The sequence below is a fragment of the Prunus dulcis genome, chromosome 5, assembly GCF_902201215.1.
Source record: "Prunus dulcis chromosome 5, ALMONDv2, whole genome shotgun sequence".
NCBI classification, from domain to species: domain Eukaryota; kingdom Viridiplantae; phylum Streptophyta; class Magnoliopsida; order Rosales; family Rosaceae; genus Prunus; species Prunus dulcis.
Window position 1 is genome coordinate 2,799,061 of NC_047654.1, and position 13,181 is coordinate 2,812,241.

At 36.2% G+C, this 13,181-nt stretch overlaps 1 protein-coding gene across 1 annotated transcript; it reads right to left on the reverse strand.

Annotated features, from left to right (window-relative positions):
• Window positions 1-5,662: 5,662 nt before the first annotated feature.
• Window positions 5,663-11,049, reverse strand: LOC117627884 (eukaryotic translation initiation factor 3 subunit J-like). The gene is made up of 7 exons (XM_034360159.1): window positions 10,793-11,049; window positions 10,409-10,478; window positions 9,952-10,073; window positions 8,375-8,508; window positions 6,844-6,991; window positions 6,588-6,747; window positions 5,663-6,025 (listed from the first exon to the last, which is right to left on the reverse strand). The coding sequence occupies exons 2-7, from the start codon at window positions 10,419-10,421 to the stop codon at window positions 5,934-5,936; spliced, it is 669 nt and encodes a 222-aa protein (XP_034216050.1). The 5' UTR covers window positions 10,422-10,478; window positions 10,793-11,049; the 3' UTR covers window positions 5,663-5,933.
• Between the last annotated feature and the right edge of the window lie 2,132 nt (window positions 11,050-13,181).

The following is a 13,181-nucleotide window of genomic DNA, read 5'->3' on the forward strand; positions in this document are numbered from 1 at the left end:
TCTTGCCCTTGCCTTTTGGGGTGGAGGTGCTCTTACAAGCACAAGACAATTGAGTGGGTTGAAATTAAGGCAATTAAGGATTATTTTGAAGCTGGTGAAGTTGTTGAAAGGGAGGCAATTGTTTGTGTTCTACATAACTAAATTCCAACACATGGGCCTACTCCTACTTCTGAGGTTCAGTGACAGGACCCGACCCAAATTCCACTTTGGAATCCCTGTCGAACCATGTGCGTGTACAACACCTAACCGATGTTAAGCACAAATGTGCAAAATACCCTTTTAAACCTAAATCCAAAGATTTCATCCAAAAAAAACCTAAATCCAAAGACTCTTTTAGGGTTCGACAGCTACCAAAAAACGGCAGTCTCCCCTGAAAAAGGGTCAAACCAATAATTTTTACCTGCAAACAGAGTCACAAAAAAAAAAAATGTTTCTCCCAACGTTCAGCACACACAAGTTAAGTTCACGAACAAAATAGTTAATTCGGTTGGCTTCAAGCCTTACATGGTTTTGGGACTATATCAGAGCATAACTAATGTAGTTAAGTTTACAACCAAAAACTTAATTACAACAGAGTAAGCGCCTACACAAGAGAGAAGAAGGAAATGTTGTAGGTGGGGGAAGGCCCTCAAGTGGTTGTCTGGTACTCGTCTACTGCCTGGGGGGCGCAAAACAAAGAAAGTGTGAGTGGACAAAAAATAAATGTTAAACATCGTGAGAACATAATAACCCCACCCTTTAAAATTTTTAGCAAACTCGATTTAGTTCTATGCTATGTTTATCCAAGGAAATAGTATTCATACATAAGCACAATATATTAAACAAAGGACAAAACACTGCTTTAAAATAAATAAAAAAAGAATTTCTCAACTGTAAAACTTTCCACCCATATATATCCATGTTATCCTCACAGAACTCAGGGGACATAAAGTCTACCTGAGACGCAATCCTCGCAGCACATGATTCTAGCGTCCCGGACTCATGGCACATGGTTATACGAGCGTAGACTTATCCAAAGATAACCAAATCGTCTGAAGACAAACCATTTCCTGAAGCAACTAAGATGACATCAGAAACGAAGGCAACCAAAGGATATATAGGTGGTTTTGAAAACATTTCCAAAACATTTCTCAATTTCAGTTATCAATTCATTCACAATTTTTTCGAACTAACTCACTTTTCAATAATATTAACAATAATAATAATAATCATGATAATAACAATAATAATAATAACCTTTTCTTAACCAAAACCAAATGTTCGGAAAGTGCACACTATAATTAATCTATTCATAAATAAATTCATAAAATCATCATAGTAAGAAAAATCATTATAAAATAAGTGTGCACTCATTGTGAGTCCAAACTCGCTTGACCCTTCGAAGGTCCCTCCGATTTTGCAAGTGAAGTCCGAGTGCCTAAGAAAGAATACAAATTTTAGTTATAAAAAGTTCTGAAAGTCCCTACGGGTTCAACAAAGTATACTAACCTCGTTTGCAATTTTGGTCCAAATCGAGAGGTCAAATCACTCTTGATCGCACAATCGGACAGTCATCATTTTATGTCATCTCTGAATCATTGATTCATAGTATCCGGGACTCTAATTCTCGATCCGTGAGTTCCTATACGATCCTAGAGGTACCTAGATCAACATACTTGGAAATGAAGTCGATCCAATAGTCCGAACGTATCGACTTGGATATCGCCTAAAATGCGTAAATCCGTTCAATCATCAAACGATAACCAAATTCGAATCCAAGCATACTATCATGCTAGGGACGACATGGTGAATATTCTAGAACCAAATGGGCCACCCAACCTTGGCCCATGCGCCGCCACAATAGCCAGCAGTGCGTGGGTGTCCTAATAAAATTTCGGCGACCGAAAAATTCTCAAAACACCCTGCAATACTTATACCTACGTAATCAGGACAACTAGAGGAGCAACTTTTGTTCTTGGGCCATGGCCAAAAAGTGGCCGGAGCTTGCCGGAAAATCAAACCAAAAATCAGTCAAAATTTAGATCCTAAATCGAGCTTCAAAACTTCGTAATTGATCCTAACCAACCCAACCATTAGCTAGATCACGTTGAATAGATGAAATACCTGGATCGACAAAATTGGTGGCTGAAATCTTTGGAAATTTCGACAGAAAATACGAGAGAAAATCGAGCTACCACCGTCACTAGAGCTGCTAGTTTCGCCAGAGAAAGGGAGGGATGCAAAGAGGGAGTTGAGCTGGTTCTTTTGGGACCGGTCTCTTGGCCGGAAGTGGCCTGAAGTAGGAGCTGCAGACCAAACAGCGGCCAGCTGTGTTGTTTCGCGAGAGAGAGAGAGAGAGAGAGAGAGAGAGAGAGGCTTATTGCTTATTTAAATCCCAAAAATCCCCACGAATCCAAAAATGACTATCGTGACTTTACCTGAGGCAAAATTGTAACTTATCAATTTAATATATTAAATAAATGGTTGAAATTGGGTCAGGGTGTCACATTCAGTCCCATTATGCTTTGTAAATGTTCAAAATGCTGAAGATTATGAAGATACTTCTCATGGATATGATGGTAATGAAGAAACTGCTCATGTTGACTTCATGGATGTTGAGATAGAGGAAGAATTTGGTGAGGCAGAGGAAGAATTTGGTGAAGGTGAGGGAAGCTTCTGTAGCGTGGCAAGATGGAGAGGATGAGCAAGACGGGGAGGATGAGGAGGAAAATGGTGATTTCATAGATAGTGAGTTTGAGCAAAATGATGAAGAGGACAACATGAATTTTCATAAGTATGTTGTAACTGAAGAGCAAGATGATGAGTACAAAGAACCAGGTGAGGTTGAGACTGATGATTATAATACATCTGACTTAGATAGTTTCATAGATATAATGAAGATGAAGATGGCAAGAAGACAGGTCTTAGGCAACCAAAATTCAAGCAGTACAATAAACAACATGACTTGTTAGATCCAAAATTCCACTGAGGGATGGAGTTTCCTAATATGCAGGAATGTATAGAGGTCATTAAGTACTATGTATACAATCTTCTTCTCTCTAGCTCTTTCTCTTCTAATGAGTTGATTCGCCTCTTCAACCGACGTATGACATGTGTAGCACGGTCAAACATTTTGGGGTCCTAATCCTTCCAACCACAACCACTGCCATACTTCTCTTTACAACACACATGTAACCTCCTCCCTGGACTACCATCAGACAAGCAAACAATCGTTTCAACCTCAATTCCATATTGACAGATATGTACTATATCATCCTCAGTAATAAAAGTGCTCAAACTCAATTCGGTTGAAGTTGCAAGTATGTTCCTATTTATCCTCTCTTCAAGTGCAGTTTCTTGTCTTGTTCATGAAATTGATGAACATAAGCAGAATGAAAAGGTTAGAATGCCTACAAATGCGGTTGGAATCTGTCATAAAGCGGTGGATTTTGGTGCGAATTGAAAGAGGAAAATTAAGAAATATGAGGGAAAAGGTTTTGAGGATTAGAAGGACGAGATTACCCTTAAAGTGGACGCACGTGCCATTCACGGATTTTTTTTATGGACATTTGGATGGAATTGTGTAAAAGCTAACGACAGGGGAAAAATTAGTGAGTAAACTTAATATGAGAGCTAGATTGTCTGAAAAAATAATTCATGGTGCTAAGATTGACAGTTGAAATAGCTCAAAAGGTGTTCGGCAGTTTACCCTATTATGCCTTGATTGCTAATTTAGTCATTCCTATCAAACAAGCCCTAGGTAGTCCAGTTTAAGTCAAAATGAATGTTTTCCTACTCTAACTAGGAGTTTGCCACATGCAAGAAAGGTTAACATATCAAATTTTGGAAAAATCTTAAGTGGAAAAATTAAAGTCAACTCAAAAAAGTCAAAACAACACATCATCATATGATGTCATCATCTGCCATTTAACCATGCGTAGTTATCAAGCAAGTCCATGTAAGCTTCGTAAGAATCCTTGAAAAGTCAAAACCTAATCATAGAAGGATAAGGAAAAGAAAAGAAAATTAGTCGTCCTTGAGGAAAAGGACTATGTCTAGGCAAACTTTTTAGTTCTTATGTTTTAAGCTTAATTATGTTGTTTTCTTTGACTATGTCTAGCTAAACTTCTTAGTTAAGGCTAGGAGCATGCCCAAAATGTATTATTTGTGGGTTTTAGATACTAAATTATTAAATTCCAAGTTTGATTGATGAATTCTTAATTTTTGCTTTAGTTAGTACTAGTTGAATTCTTTTGATTGGCCACCATTAGTGTTTTGCATCTAGTGTATTCGATGTGTTGTGTGCAATGGTACCAATAAGTTGCATGCTTCAATTAGCTTTTTGAGATTGAGGATTGTAAATGTATACAAGTCTAGACCGAGATATTGACGTTTGTATGAATTCTTCATTTTCATTTATTTTAATGAGTTTCTAGTGTTTAATTTATGCTTCACCACAAGTAAATTGCATCTATAAATATTTGATTTTGTGCTAGTCCAAGGATAGAAATCATACTCTAGAAAAACTTGGCATAAGTGTTGGACCAAAGGCTTAAGGAATCTTCATCAATTAACTTGTGAATTTGTTAGCTTGCATCTAAGAACATTAGTGGTTGATTATGATGCGTTCATAATCAATTTAAAATCCTAGCTTGTTTGATGGTTTGTTTTGTTTCAGTCGATTTAAATTAGGTTGCACCCTCCATATTTACTTGCTTAATTGTCAAATGTTTGCTTTCTTGTTTGTTAGTTTAGTTGAGTCTTCAATTGAAAATCCATAAAAGAATCTCAAGTTGAACCAGGTTAAAGAAACTAAAATCAATTACTAATTTCTGCAAGAACAATTCTCGTATTTGCATGACATTATACTATAAACGGATTCATGCACTTCCGAGTTTGAATTCGAATTAAATTAATCTATTATCCCGAGTAGTTTAAACACATATGAGTAGTTATTGTAATAAGTTGTATAATGTTTGCTACCTCACTATTTAACTAAGTTTGTACCATTGTCTGCAGAAATACTTCAATATCCGGAGTGTTTAGGCCCTTATTCCTATAGCACACATCACACTGCACAAATGCATGTCCTGTGTGCTAAGGACAAGGGCAACCAGCCAGAGATGGGCAAGTCCCTCTCCATTTTCTGACATTGGTTGTAGTTAAAGCAGCTGCTTAGCTTCTTTTCCCTTCTTTTTTTTCCATTTTTTATATAAAAATTATGATGTGTTTTGTTCATTGCGAGAAGTTTCCAATAAAGGTCTTAATTTTCTTTCGGGGATTTTATCACTTTCAAACTTTCAAATTATTCAATGTAATTCTTACTCTTTTGGTCTCTCATCAGTGTGATCCTTAAATCTATGGCACAAGCACCAGATCAAAGCACCAATACTGAACTTCTTCAAATTATACCGATTCTCCTGAGCGAAAAATAAAATTAAAAATTATACCGATTCTCAGTTTTTCTCTCTTTCCAAGACAAGAAAAATTCACCCCAAGCGAAAAAATGACCAAACTGAGCAATGAACAAGTCAAAGTTGGGGAGGCAAATCCTAGCACTTGTAATTAGAAGCTAGGCCGACTCGACTGATTAAGGAGTCAAATATAATCAATGAATGAAATTTATCCAGGAAACTATGATCCAACATTAAATAGTGCCCATAAAAAGTGAATGCAACATGTAGGAGCCAGATAAAAAATAAGCAAAACTTGCTCAACTGTAGTAATATATTTAATTTGACAAGCCAATGAGTGCAATGCAAGCATCCGTGACTAACAAAATTGACCATCATATAAGAAAAGGCAATCTGACACTCTTATTCGATCAAAATACATAACACTCATATCAATCAATCTCCTCTGAGGGGGGCCGGATGAATCTTACTCCCTACTTCAATGTTGAAAATACAGGTTCCTGTACTGCCTTTTTGATAAAACTTGCTACATCAAAACACTCACATAAAATCATAGTCATCGAGCGGATCATAGCCATCAACAGCTATATCATCATCCGGCTTATCAACAAGTAGCTGCTTTTTCTTCGCACCTGCAAACAAGAAAATCAAGTAACAAACACCGGTGAGAAGTTATATCTGTAGTCTGGCACTGTCATAATCGGTAGATCTACATAACTATAGAAAATAATACTTGAAATCAAACGCATTCAACTCTGATTACACAAATCTTTAGCTGTTTTCATTCTTTGGTGACACCTACACCCAAAAGCCAAAATTCAACCTGCAAAGCCCGACAGCTGCTTTGACCAATACCTTTCACATAAGTTTATGCACTCTACACGATTAGGCATTTTCCAACTCATTACTTTTTGAGTTCCACAATACTAAGAGGCTCTGGCTGATGCTTCTCAAAATAAAACCCAATAGTGCATTTCAGTTTTCTCTTTCTTTTTCTTTTTTTTCCCCTCAACATGCAGGACATTCTTCAAAATTATTTTAAAACATTCAAACATCAACACTTGATTTTCCTTTAAGTTCCAATATACTCGTATTCTTTTTCCTTTATAGAATCAAATATCATAAATAAAACTGAAATGAAGCATGACAAATTCTGTTTCTTAAAAAAGAATGAAGTAGGCTAAAGATGTGCACCTGTCTTCTTTTTACCAGCATTTGCTTCCTTCTCTGCTTTTATCTTCTCATTTGCAATTGCCGTAATAGAAGATGCAACATCTTTTGCATCTGCTCCTTTTAAAGAAGTCATTGACAGTCTCATTACTGCCTTCAGAAGACCAATATAATGGAAACTTTTCTGTAATGAAATTAAAAAGGAAAAAGCATAAAATCTCCATAAACAAGTTCGAGAATTATTCAACCTTTATTCAAAAGGGAAGCACAAATAACACACCTCAAATGGACGAAGTTTATGAGAAATAAGTTCTGCATATTCCAGGAAGTCACTTTCAGATTTGGGAATGAAATTATCAATGGTTTTGTCATCACCTCTACTAGAAAACAGTTCCTTGGTGGACTTGTAGTCTGCTTCTTCCACCAGCCTGTGACAGAGAAAAGCTTCAGTCAGAACCAACAGAGACCAAATCTAACCAAGTATTTAATATTATAAGGCTTTCGTGTACTAGGTTTAGGCTTTTGGCGTATTCAACATGTAATTGTTCGTTCGCTGGTAACAAATAATGTTTTCACTGATAAATTATTGACAAATTTTGAACCACCTGGTTCCACATCCAACGCATACAGTACCAATGAAAATTCAGGAAAAAGAAAATCCAATAGAGGCCAGATCACAGAACACAGCCTATGGTGGACAGATGAATGAACCTTTTAAAGACAACATAGGCACTATACAGAAAGGGTGCCCAAACTAATGATTCTATCACATAGGCACTATTACTATCAACATATCAAAACAATGAATTAGAAAAACAGAAGAAACAAATTTGCATAACTTTTTAAACAAAATTTGGCCTAGTCAATAAATGGGCCTCACCATCATTTAGTAAGGCTTAATGACAAGTCCAGATCCTCTGTTCCTAAAATCTCAGTACCTCTCTCTGTCCCTTGCCTAATATTTCGATGCCTGTCCGCTAACTTAGCTGCCCTCTAACTCTCTATCATTGGACTTCTTAATAACATACTTCATGTTGACTGGGCTACCAAGCATCCTTCTGAATATGGTTACAGAAGAACACTTTCTTACCATTATAAGCCAATAGTTGAACCAAGTATCTATTTAAATTAAGTTCCGACATTCAGTATGAACACATCAAAGTTCTGAAGTGATTACACAACATAGCCTGTACTTCCACTCGAGATTCCTAATAAGTACCAATCTGGGAATAATAGTATCAAACACAAGTGCTTCAGGCGGGCAGGCATTCCTCTAAAAGGCAAAACCTCCCAAAAAGCATAAGCCTTTTTCATGAAGCGATTACATTGTCCCTTCAAGGCGTGAATTTTGAGCTAATTCCTCAGAGACCTACGGCTTTTAGGAGTTTATTTTATTTTATTTTTAAATTTCCCCATAACAAACAATGTGATTTGTGTGGGACTTTAAACAGATTAAAAAATAAAAGTTAAAAGAACCAGTATATCCCTTTCTTCCTCCTAAGCGTAGCTACAGACTGGGCTAGCCACACCTCAGAGGATTGCTGGTCTTAAAGCAAGCATTTCCCAATTCCATAGAGCATCAACCTAATTTATAGGTCAGCTCAAATGAACTGAACTTAAGCATGAGCCGGGGGAGATCTGAATATGACTTGTCAGTTTATATGACCAGCGATCCTCTGAAATGATTTAGGTATGCATTGCATGCTACTCTTGGTAAAACAGAAACTTCCATTTCTAGAACACATATTACCTCGATATTTAAAAATATGTAATAACAGAGAGAATAACAGAGATTAATTGTTCACTCTCACCTTTGTTGGCGAAGTTTCTCAGCAATGGGATCCAGTGGCTCTTGTTCTACTTCAACAGTTTTTCCTTTCTTTTCAGTAGCTTTTGTTGCAGGTTTCTTGGGAGCCTTTTCAGCAGCTGGCTTTGTTGCGGGTTCCTGGCCACCATCAAAATAACAAATTATTAAGGATAATCATTATTATAAAGGACAAACAGATTTTTCATTAACCCAAAAGATGAAAAACAAAATGCAATCAATATGATGATGCATGCTGAGCATTACTCCAACCTGATTGGTTAAATCCCTCCAACTTAATGACTGCACATCAGCCTGCTCGCTATAGTTTGTGGACAGATTCAAAATATGCTCACAACAATGTGCATACCAAGTAAGTATTTCAAAATTTGTTTTATAAAGACAAATATCGAAAAACAATTCTTTTATATCATTTTAATTTTGCGCCAACTAAAAAAAGGATAACAAATAATTCCAATTCTTCTGTGATGGGAGATACAATGCGATACACTTCCACAAGTGATTTCTAGCTTTGTTTGCATCCATGGTATTGCACCTATTACTTTGTTCGATATAAACTCTATTTAAATCAGAAAAACAACAGATAGACTTGGCATTACCAATTTGAGAAATGGAATCACTGATCAGTGCTCAGTGCTCAAAGTCAATAGTTCCATTCCAGTCAACACACGGAAAACAAAAACACTTCGTATCATCTTGACCAGTTACAAATTTCATTTACCCTTATAGTATTGCTGCCCCTCTCTAAGTAAAGGTAAAGTCTCTCCTTCAGCTAGAATGTACATTTAACTAACTGGAGTACCAAGCAAAGCTGTTCTCCTGACCATATAACATGATGATCCAAATCGTATTCATCTAATAGACTAGATATGACCTAAACCTAACATGATTGTTTGTCTTATTCATATACCAGCATTATTTAAATCGTGAAATCTTGTCATACCAAACCGCTAGATATGACCTAAATTAGTCAATCTCAATTTCATTAGTAAAGGGGAAATAAATCCAAATGTTGAAATGTATGAAATCATTGCATAAAGGAGGTCGACCTCTTTCTGTAGGACAATAGCGTTAAACCCTTTGCTTAAAACTAGTTATCTCTATTTTCAATTGAGGGCAAGGAAGAGAAATAACGAGCAATGACTAGACAACATAGACAAACACAATACAAAGTGACATTATATGGTTTGCGACCAGTCAAGGGCATCCAGCAGAAATCACGTTCTTGATATTGTTCTTTTTCTTCGTTAATTCTTTCTTAACCAACACTCTATAATATTCAAAAATACGGGACCCATATAATCTCAAATTTCAATTCTGATGTTTTTCCATAAAATCACCACTTATATACATTTATATTGATGCAATATCCATATTGAAGGTCTCACATCAAAAGACAAACAATCATGCTGCCTATTTTCCCCAGCAGATTAGCTAGTTTCCTCAACCAAGAAATATTAACCATCAGTCAATGATTGGGCTTTTGAATGATAAACAGGAAAAATAAAACCATTTCAGAGACTGAACAAAATAATAAGATCTTAACGATGCTATCAATTATACCAGAGGAGCAGGTTCATCAAAATCCTCCCATGAGTCCTTAATATCATTTTCATCCACATCTTCGTCGTCCCATTTACGTATCGGTTGGTCATTAGAAAGAAGAGCTGGAATTTTCTCATCCTCTGAAGCAGGAAAAAAAAGAAAGCCAGCTTTATAAACAAAATAACACTCCAGTTGAATAAATAGTAAATGGAATTTTGCTTCAAAGTTTAAGAAAAAGAACAACTCTGGACAAATTTCATCAGGAAAACTTACGGTAAATACCAAACTTAATAATTAAATAACAAAAAAACTTACCACAATTATAATATTATAAAATAAAAACAAAAAATATATATATAGATAAATTAAAGGAATTAAAAAAACCTCACATGCACATGGTAAATTTAAACAGAGCAAGCAGTATTACATAGAATTTGGCACACATAAATAAGATACACAGAGCAAGCAGTATTACCCCAGTCCTCCATCTAATTTTGCAATTCTTATATCAATTTACGGATTTTCTGACGGAACAAAGAATTATCCTGCACATCAAGACATGTCAACATCCATCATCAGACATCAGAAACAATTGATAAATTAAAAACAATTGAATAAAAACCCCAAACGGATTTTAGGGGTTTTGCTGAAACCGTCAATGATTTTAGGGTTTAGTAGGGCTAATCCAGAAACAAAATTGAAAATTTCTGAGCAAAATTTAATTAAAAGGAATAAACTATGAGCAAAGCCAGAGGGGATTGATTAAGCTTACAGAGTGAAGATCATAACTACTCAAAACAGATGAGAAAGGCGAAGTAAAAGTAGGAGAATACTCGATCTGGATGAAAGGGAATTTTACCTAAAATACGCAATTGATCGGAGCTGAAGAGACCCCTCTACGGCTCTTTCTCTGAAACCCTAACTCTCTCTCGCTCTCTCTCTCTCTCTCTCTCCAGTAATCTTCGTCTGCTGACAGCGTGCCCGAATCACTCAACGACAATTAAACAAAGGCCCGGGAACGTTTCCTTATACCCTTATCTTTAATCGTTCTCGATGGGTCGTTTCGTTTGGGTTTTTGGTCAAAATTGGCTCTTTTCGGTTCCGGTTGAGAGATTGGGCTCTAAATGCACGAGCAATCTAGAATTTTGTAGGTTGAGTTAGGGTCCGTTTGGGAGTGTTTCTGAAACAGTTAAAAATATTTTCTGACAATCAAAAGCAACTCTGATAGTGTTTGGAAAAAAAGTTTAGAAGCGATTTTAAGTCATAGAAGCGCTTTCTAGAGAAGCACCTGTCATGTGCTTCTTTAGGAAGCACTCGCAAGTGTTTTTCCAAGAAGCAGTTTGATTTCTTATGAAAATATCAACGTCTTTATAATAAAAGCGCTTTTGGTAGAAGCGCTTATAAGTAAAAGTGCTTCCTAGAGAAGCAGTCTCAAATGAGCCCTTACTTACATTAAGGCGCTCGGTTTATGTGAGAACAGCTATATAAGAAAGAATTTGTTGCGAAAGCCAATTATTCACAATTTAGAATATTTCTTCATAATACATAATTTCCCTTATCACAACCAGATCTGCATCCAATAATTTTGGGATTTGATTCCCTTCTATTTGTTGATTGTAACTCTGTATATTGAGGGGCTCAAATATGAGCAGCCTATGAATAATACATCTCGCTCTCTTCCTCCCGTGGATGTAGGCTTCGTGCCGAACCACGTTAAACTCATTGTGTGAGTGATGCTTATGATTTCTACTTCTTTCTACATGGCATCATAGCTGGTTTCTTGATATGTTCACTTCATTAGTGTTTCATTCTCTGTTTTCATATTGATTCATTTGTGCAACTGCTTCAATAGGAAGACCGTCACCATTTTTGTCTTGTTCTTTGAAGTTTGAATCCATTTTGTGGAGTTAGTTTGGGTTTTTACTTTTTTGGTGACGTACCAACTTGGCACTTCTGGTGTCTCTTTAACCATATCAAATTTTCGATGAGATATATATATATATATATATATTTCAAATATTTCTCATGGATGCAACATACTCTAATTCCACTATGAAACTATCTTCAATTCTCTTGAATGGATTGAACTATGTTGCTTGGTCAAGGGCTGTTACATTATCTCTTGGTGGCAAAGCTAAATTTGGTCATATTAATGGGAAAGCGAAACAACCTAAATCTAATGATCCCAAATTTGATGATTGGGAATCCACTAATCGAATGGTTATGTCATGGCTTATAAACTCTATGGAGCCTGAAATTGTAGAGATATTTACTTTCTCTGAGTCAGCTAAGGAGTTATGAGATTCTGTAAAACTATTATATGGTCACCAAAATAATGCTGCTCAAGTATATGAATTGCAGAGAGCTATTGCGGATGAAAAGCAAAAGGAAACTTCTTTTGCAGTTCATCTTGGAAATCTGAAGCGAATGTGGAATGAATTAGCGATTTATCGCCCAACAACTATTGACCTTAAAATCCTACAACAGCGGGCTGAAGAGGATAAATTGTTCGAATTACTTGCCAACTTGAAACCTGAATATGAGCAACTAAGGAGTCAAATCTTGATGTGTCCTACTATACCTTCTTTAAACAATGTTTGCATTACAATCCAACGAGAAGAGACTCGAAAAAAGGTTATGAATTCAGAAGTTGTTCCCCAGGAATCAAGTGCCTTAGTTGCTGATGATAATAAAAAATTAATAGTCGACCATCTGATCACAACAAAGAGAGCCTGTGTATGAAAGAAAAGGTAAGGGCCGAAAGTGTGACCACTGTGGTGACAAAGGTCATAAGACTATTGTTGGATTCTACATCCACATTTGAAACCCAAGAGAGATCCAAGAGCACTTGCTATGAATTCCAACAATGAAACTTCCGAATTGATTGGGGTGTTAACACAAATCCTTCAAAAATATACTGAGGTACCTTCCACCTTATATGATCCCTCCACGTCTTCAACTCATCATACCACATGTAACCTTACTACTCCTCATTCTTTAATGTCTAATGATTGCACTTGGATTATGGACTCTGGAGCAACTGACAACATGACCAATAATCCAAATTGTTTGAAAAATCTCAATTCCAATGACAAAAAATAGTTTATTTCAATGTCTAATGGAGCATCAGTCCCTATTCGAGGCTATGGAGAAATAAAATTTATGCTTGATAGACAAGAATCCAAAGCTCTTTATATTCCTGAATTTCCATCTAATTTATTATATGTTGGAAAGCTCACTAATGCCCT

Coding starts and splice junctions, on each gene's coding strand:
- LOC117627884 (XM_034360159.1), bottom strand. Junction 8,509..9,951: donor TTGATGAACCTGCTCCTCTG/GTATAATTGATA, acceptor GATGGTGGCCAG/GAACCCGCAACAAAGCCAGC. Junction 6,026..6,587: donor TGCTGGTAAAAAGAAGACAG/GTGCACATCTTT, acceptor TCTTGTTTGCAG/GTGCGAAGAAAAAGCAGCTA.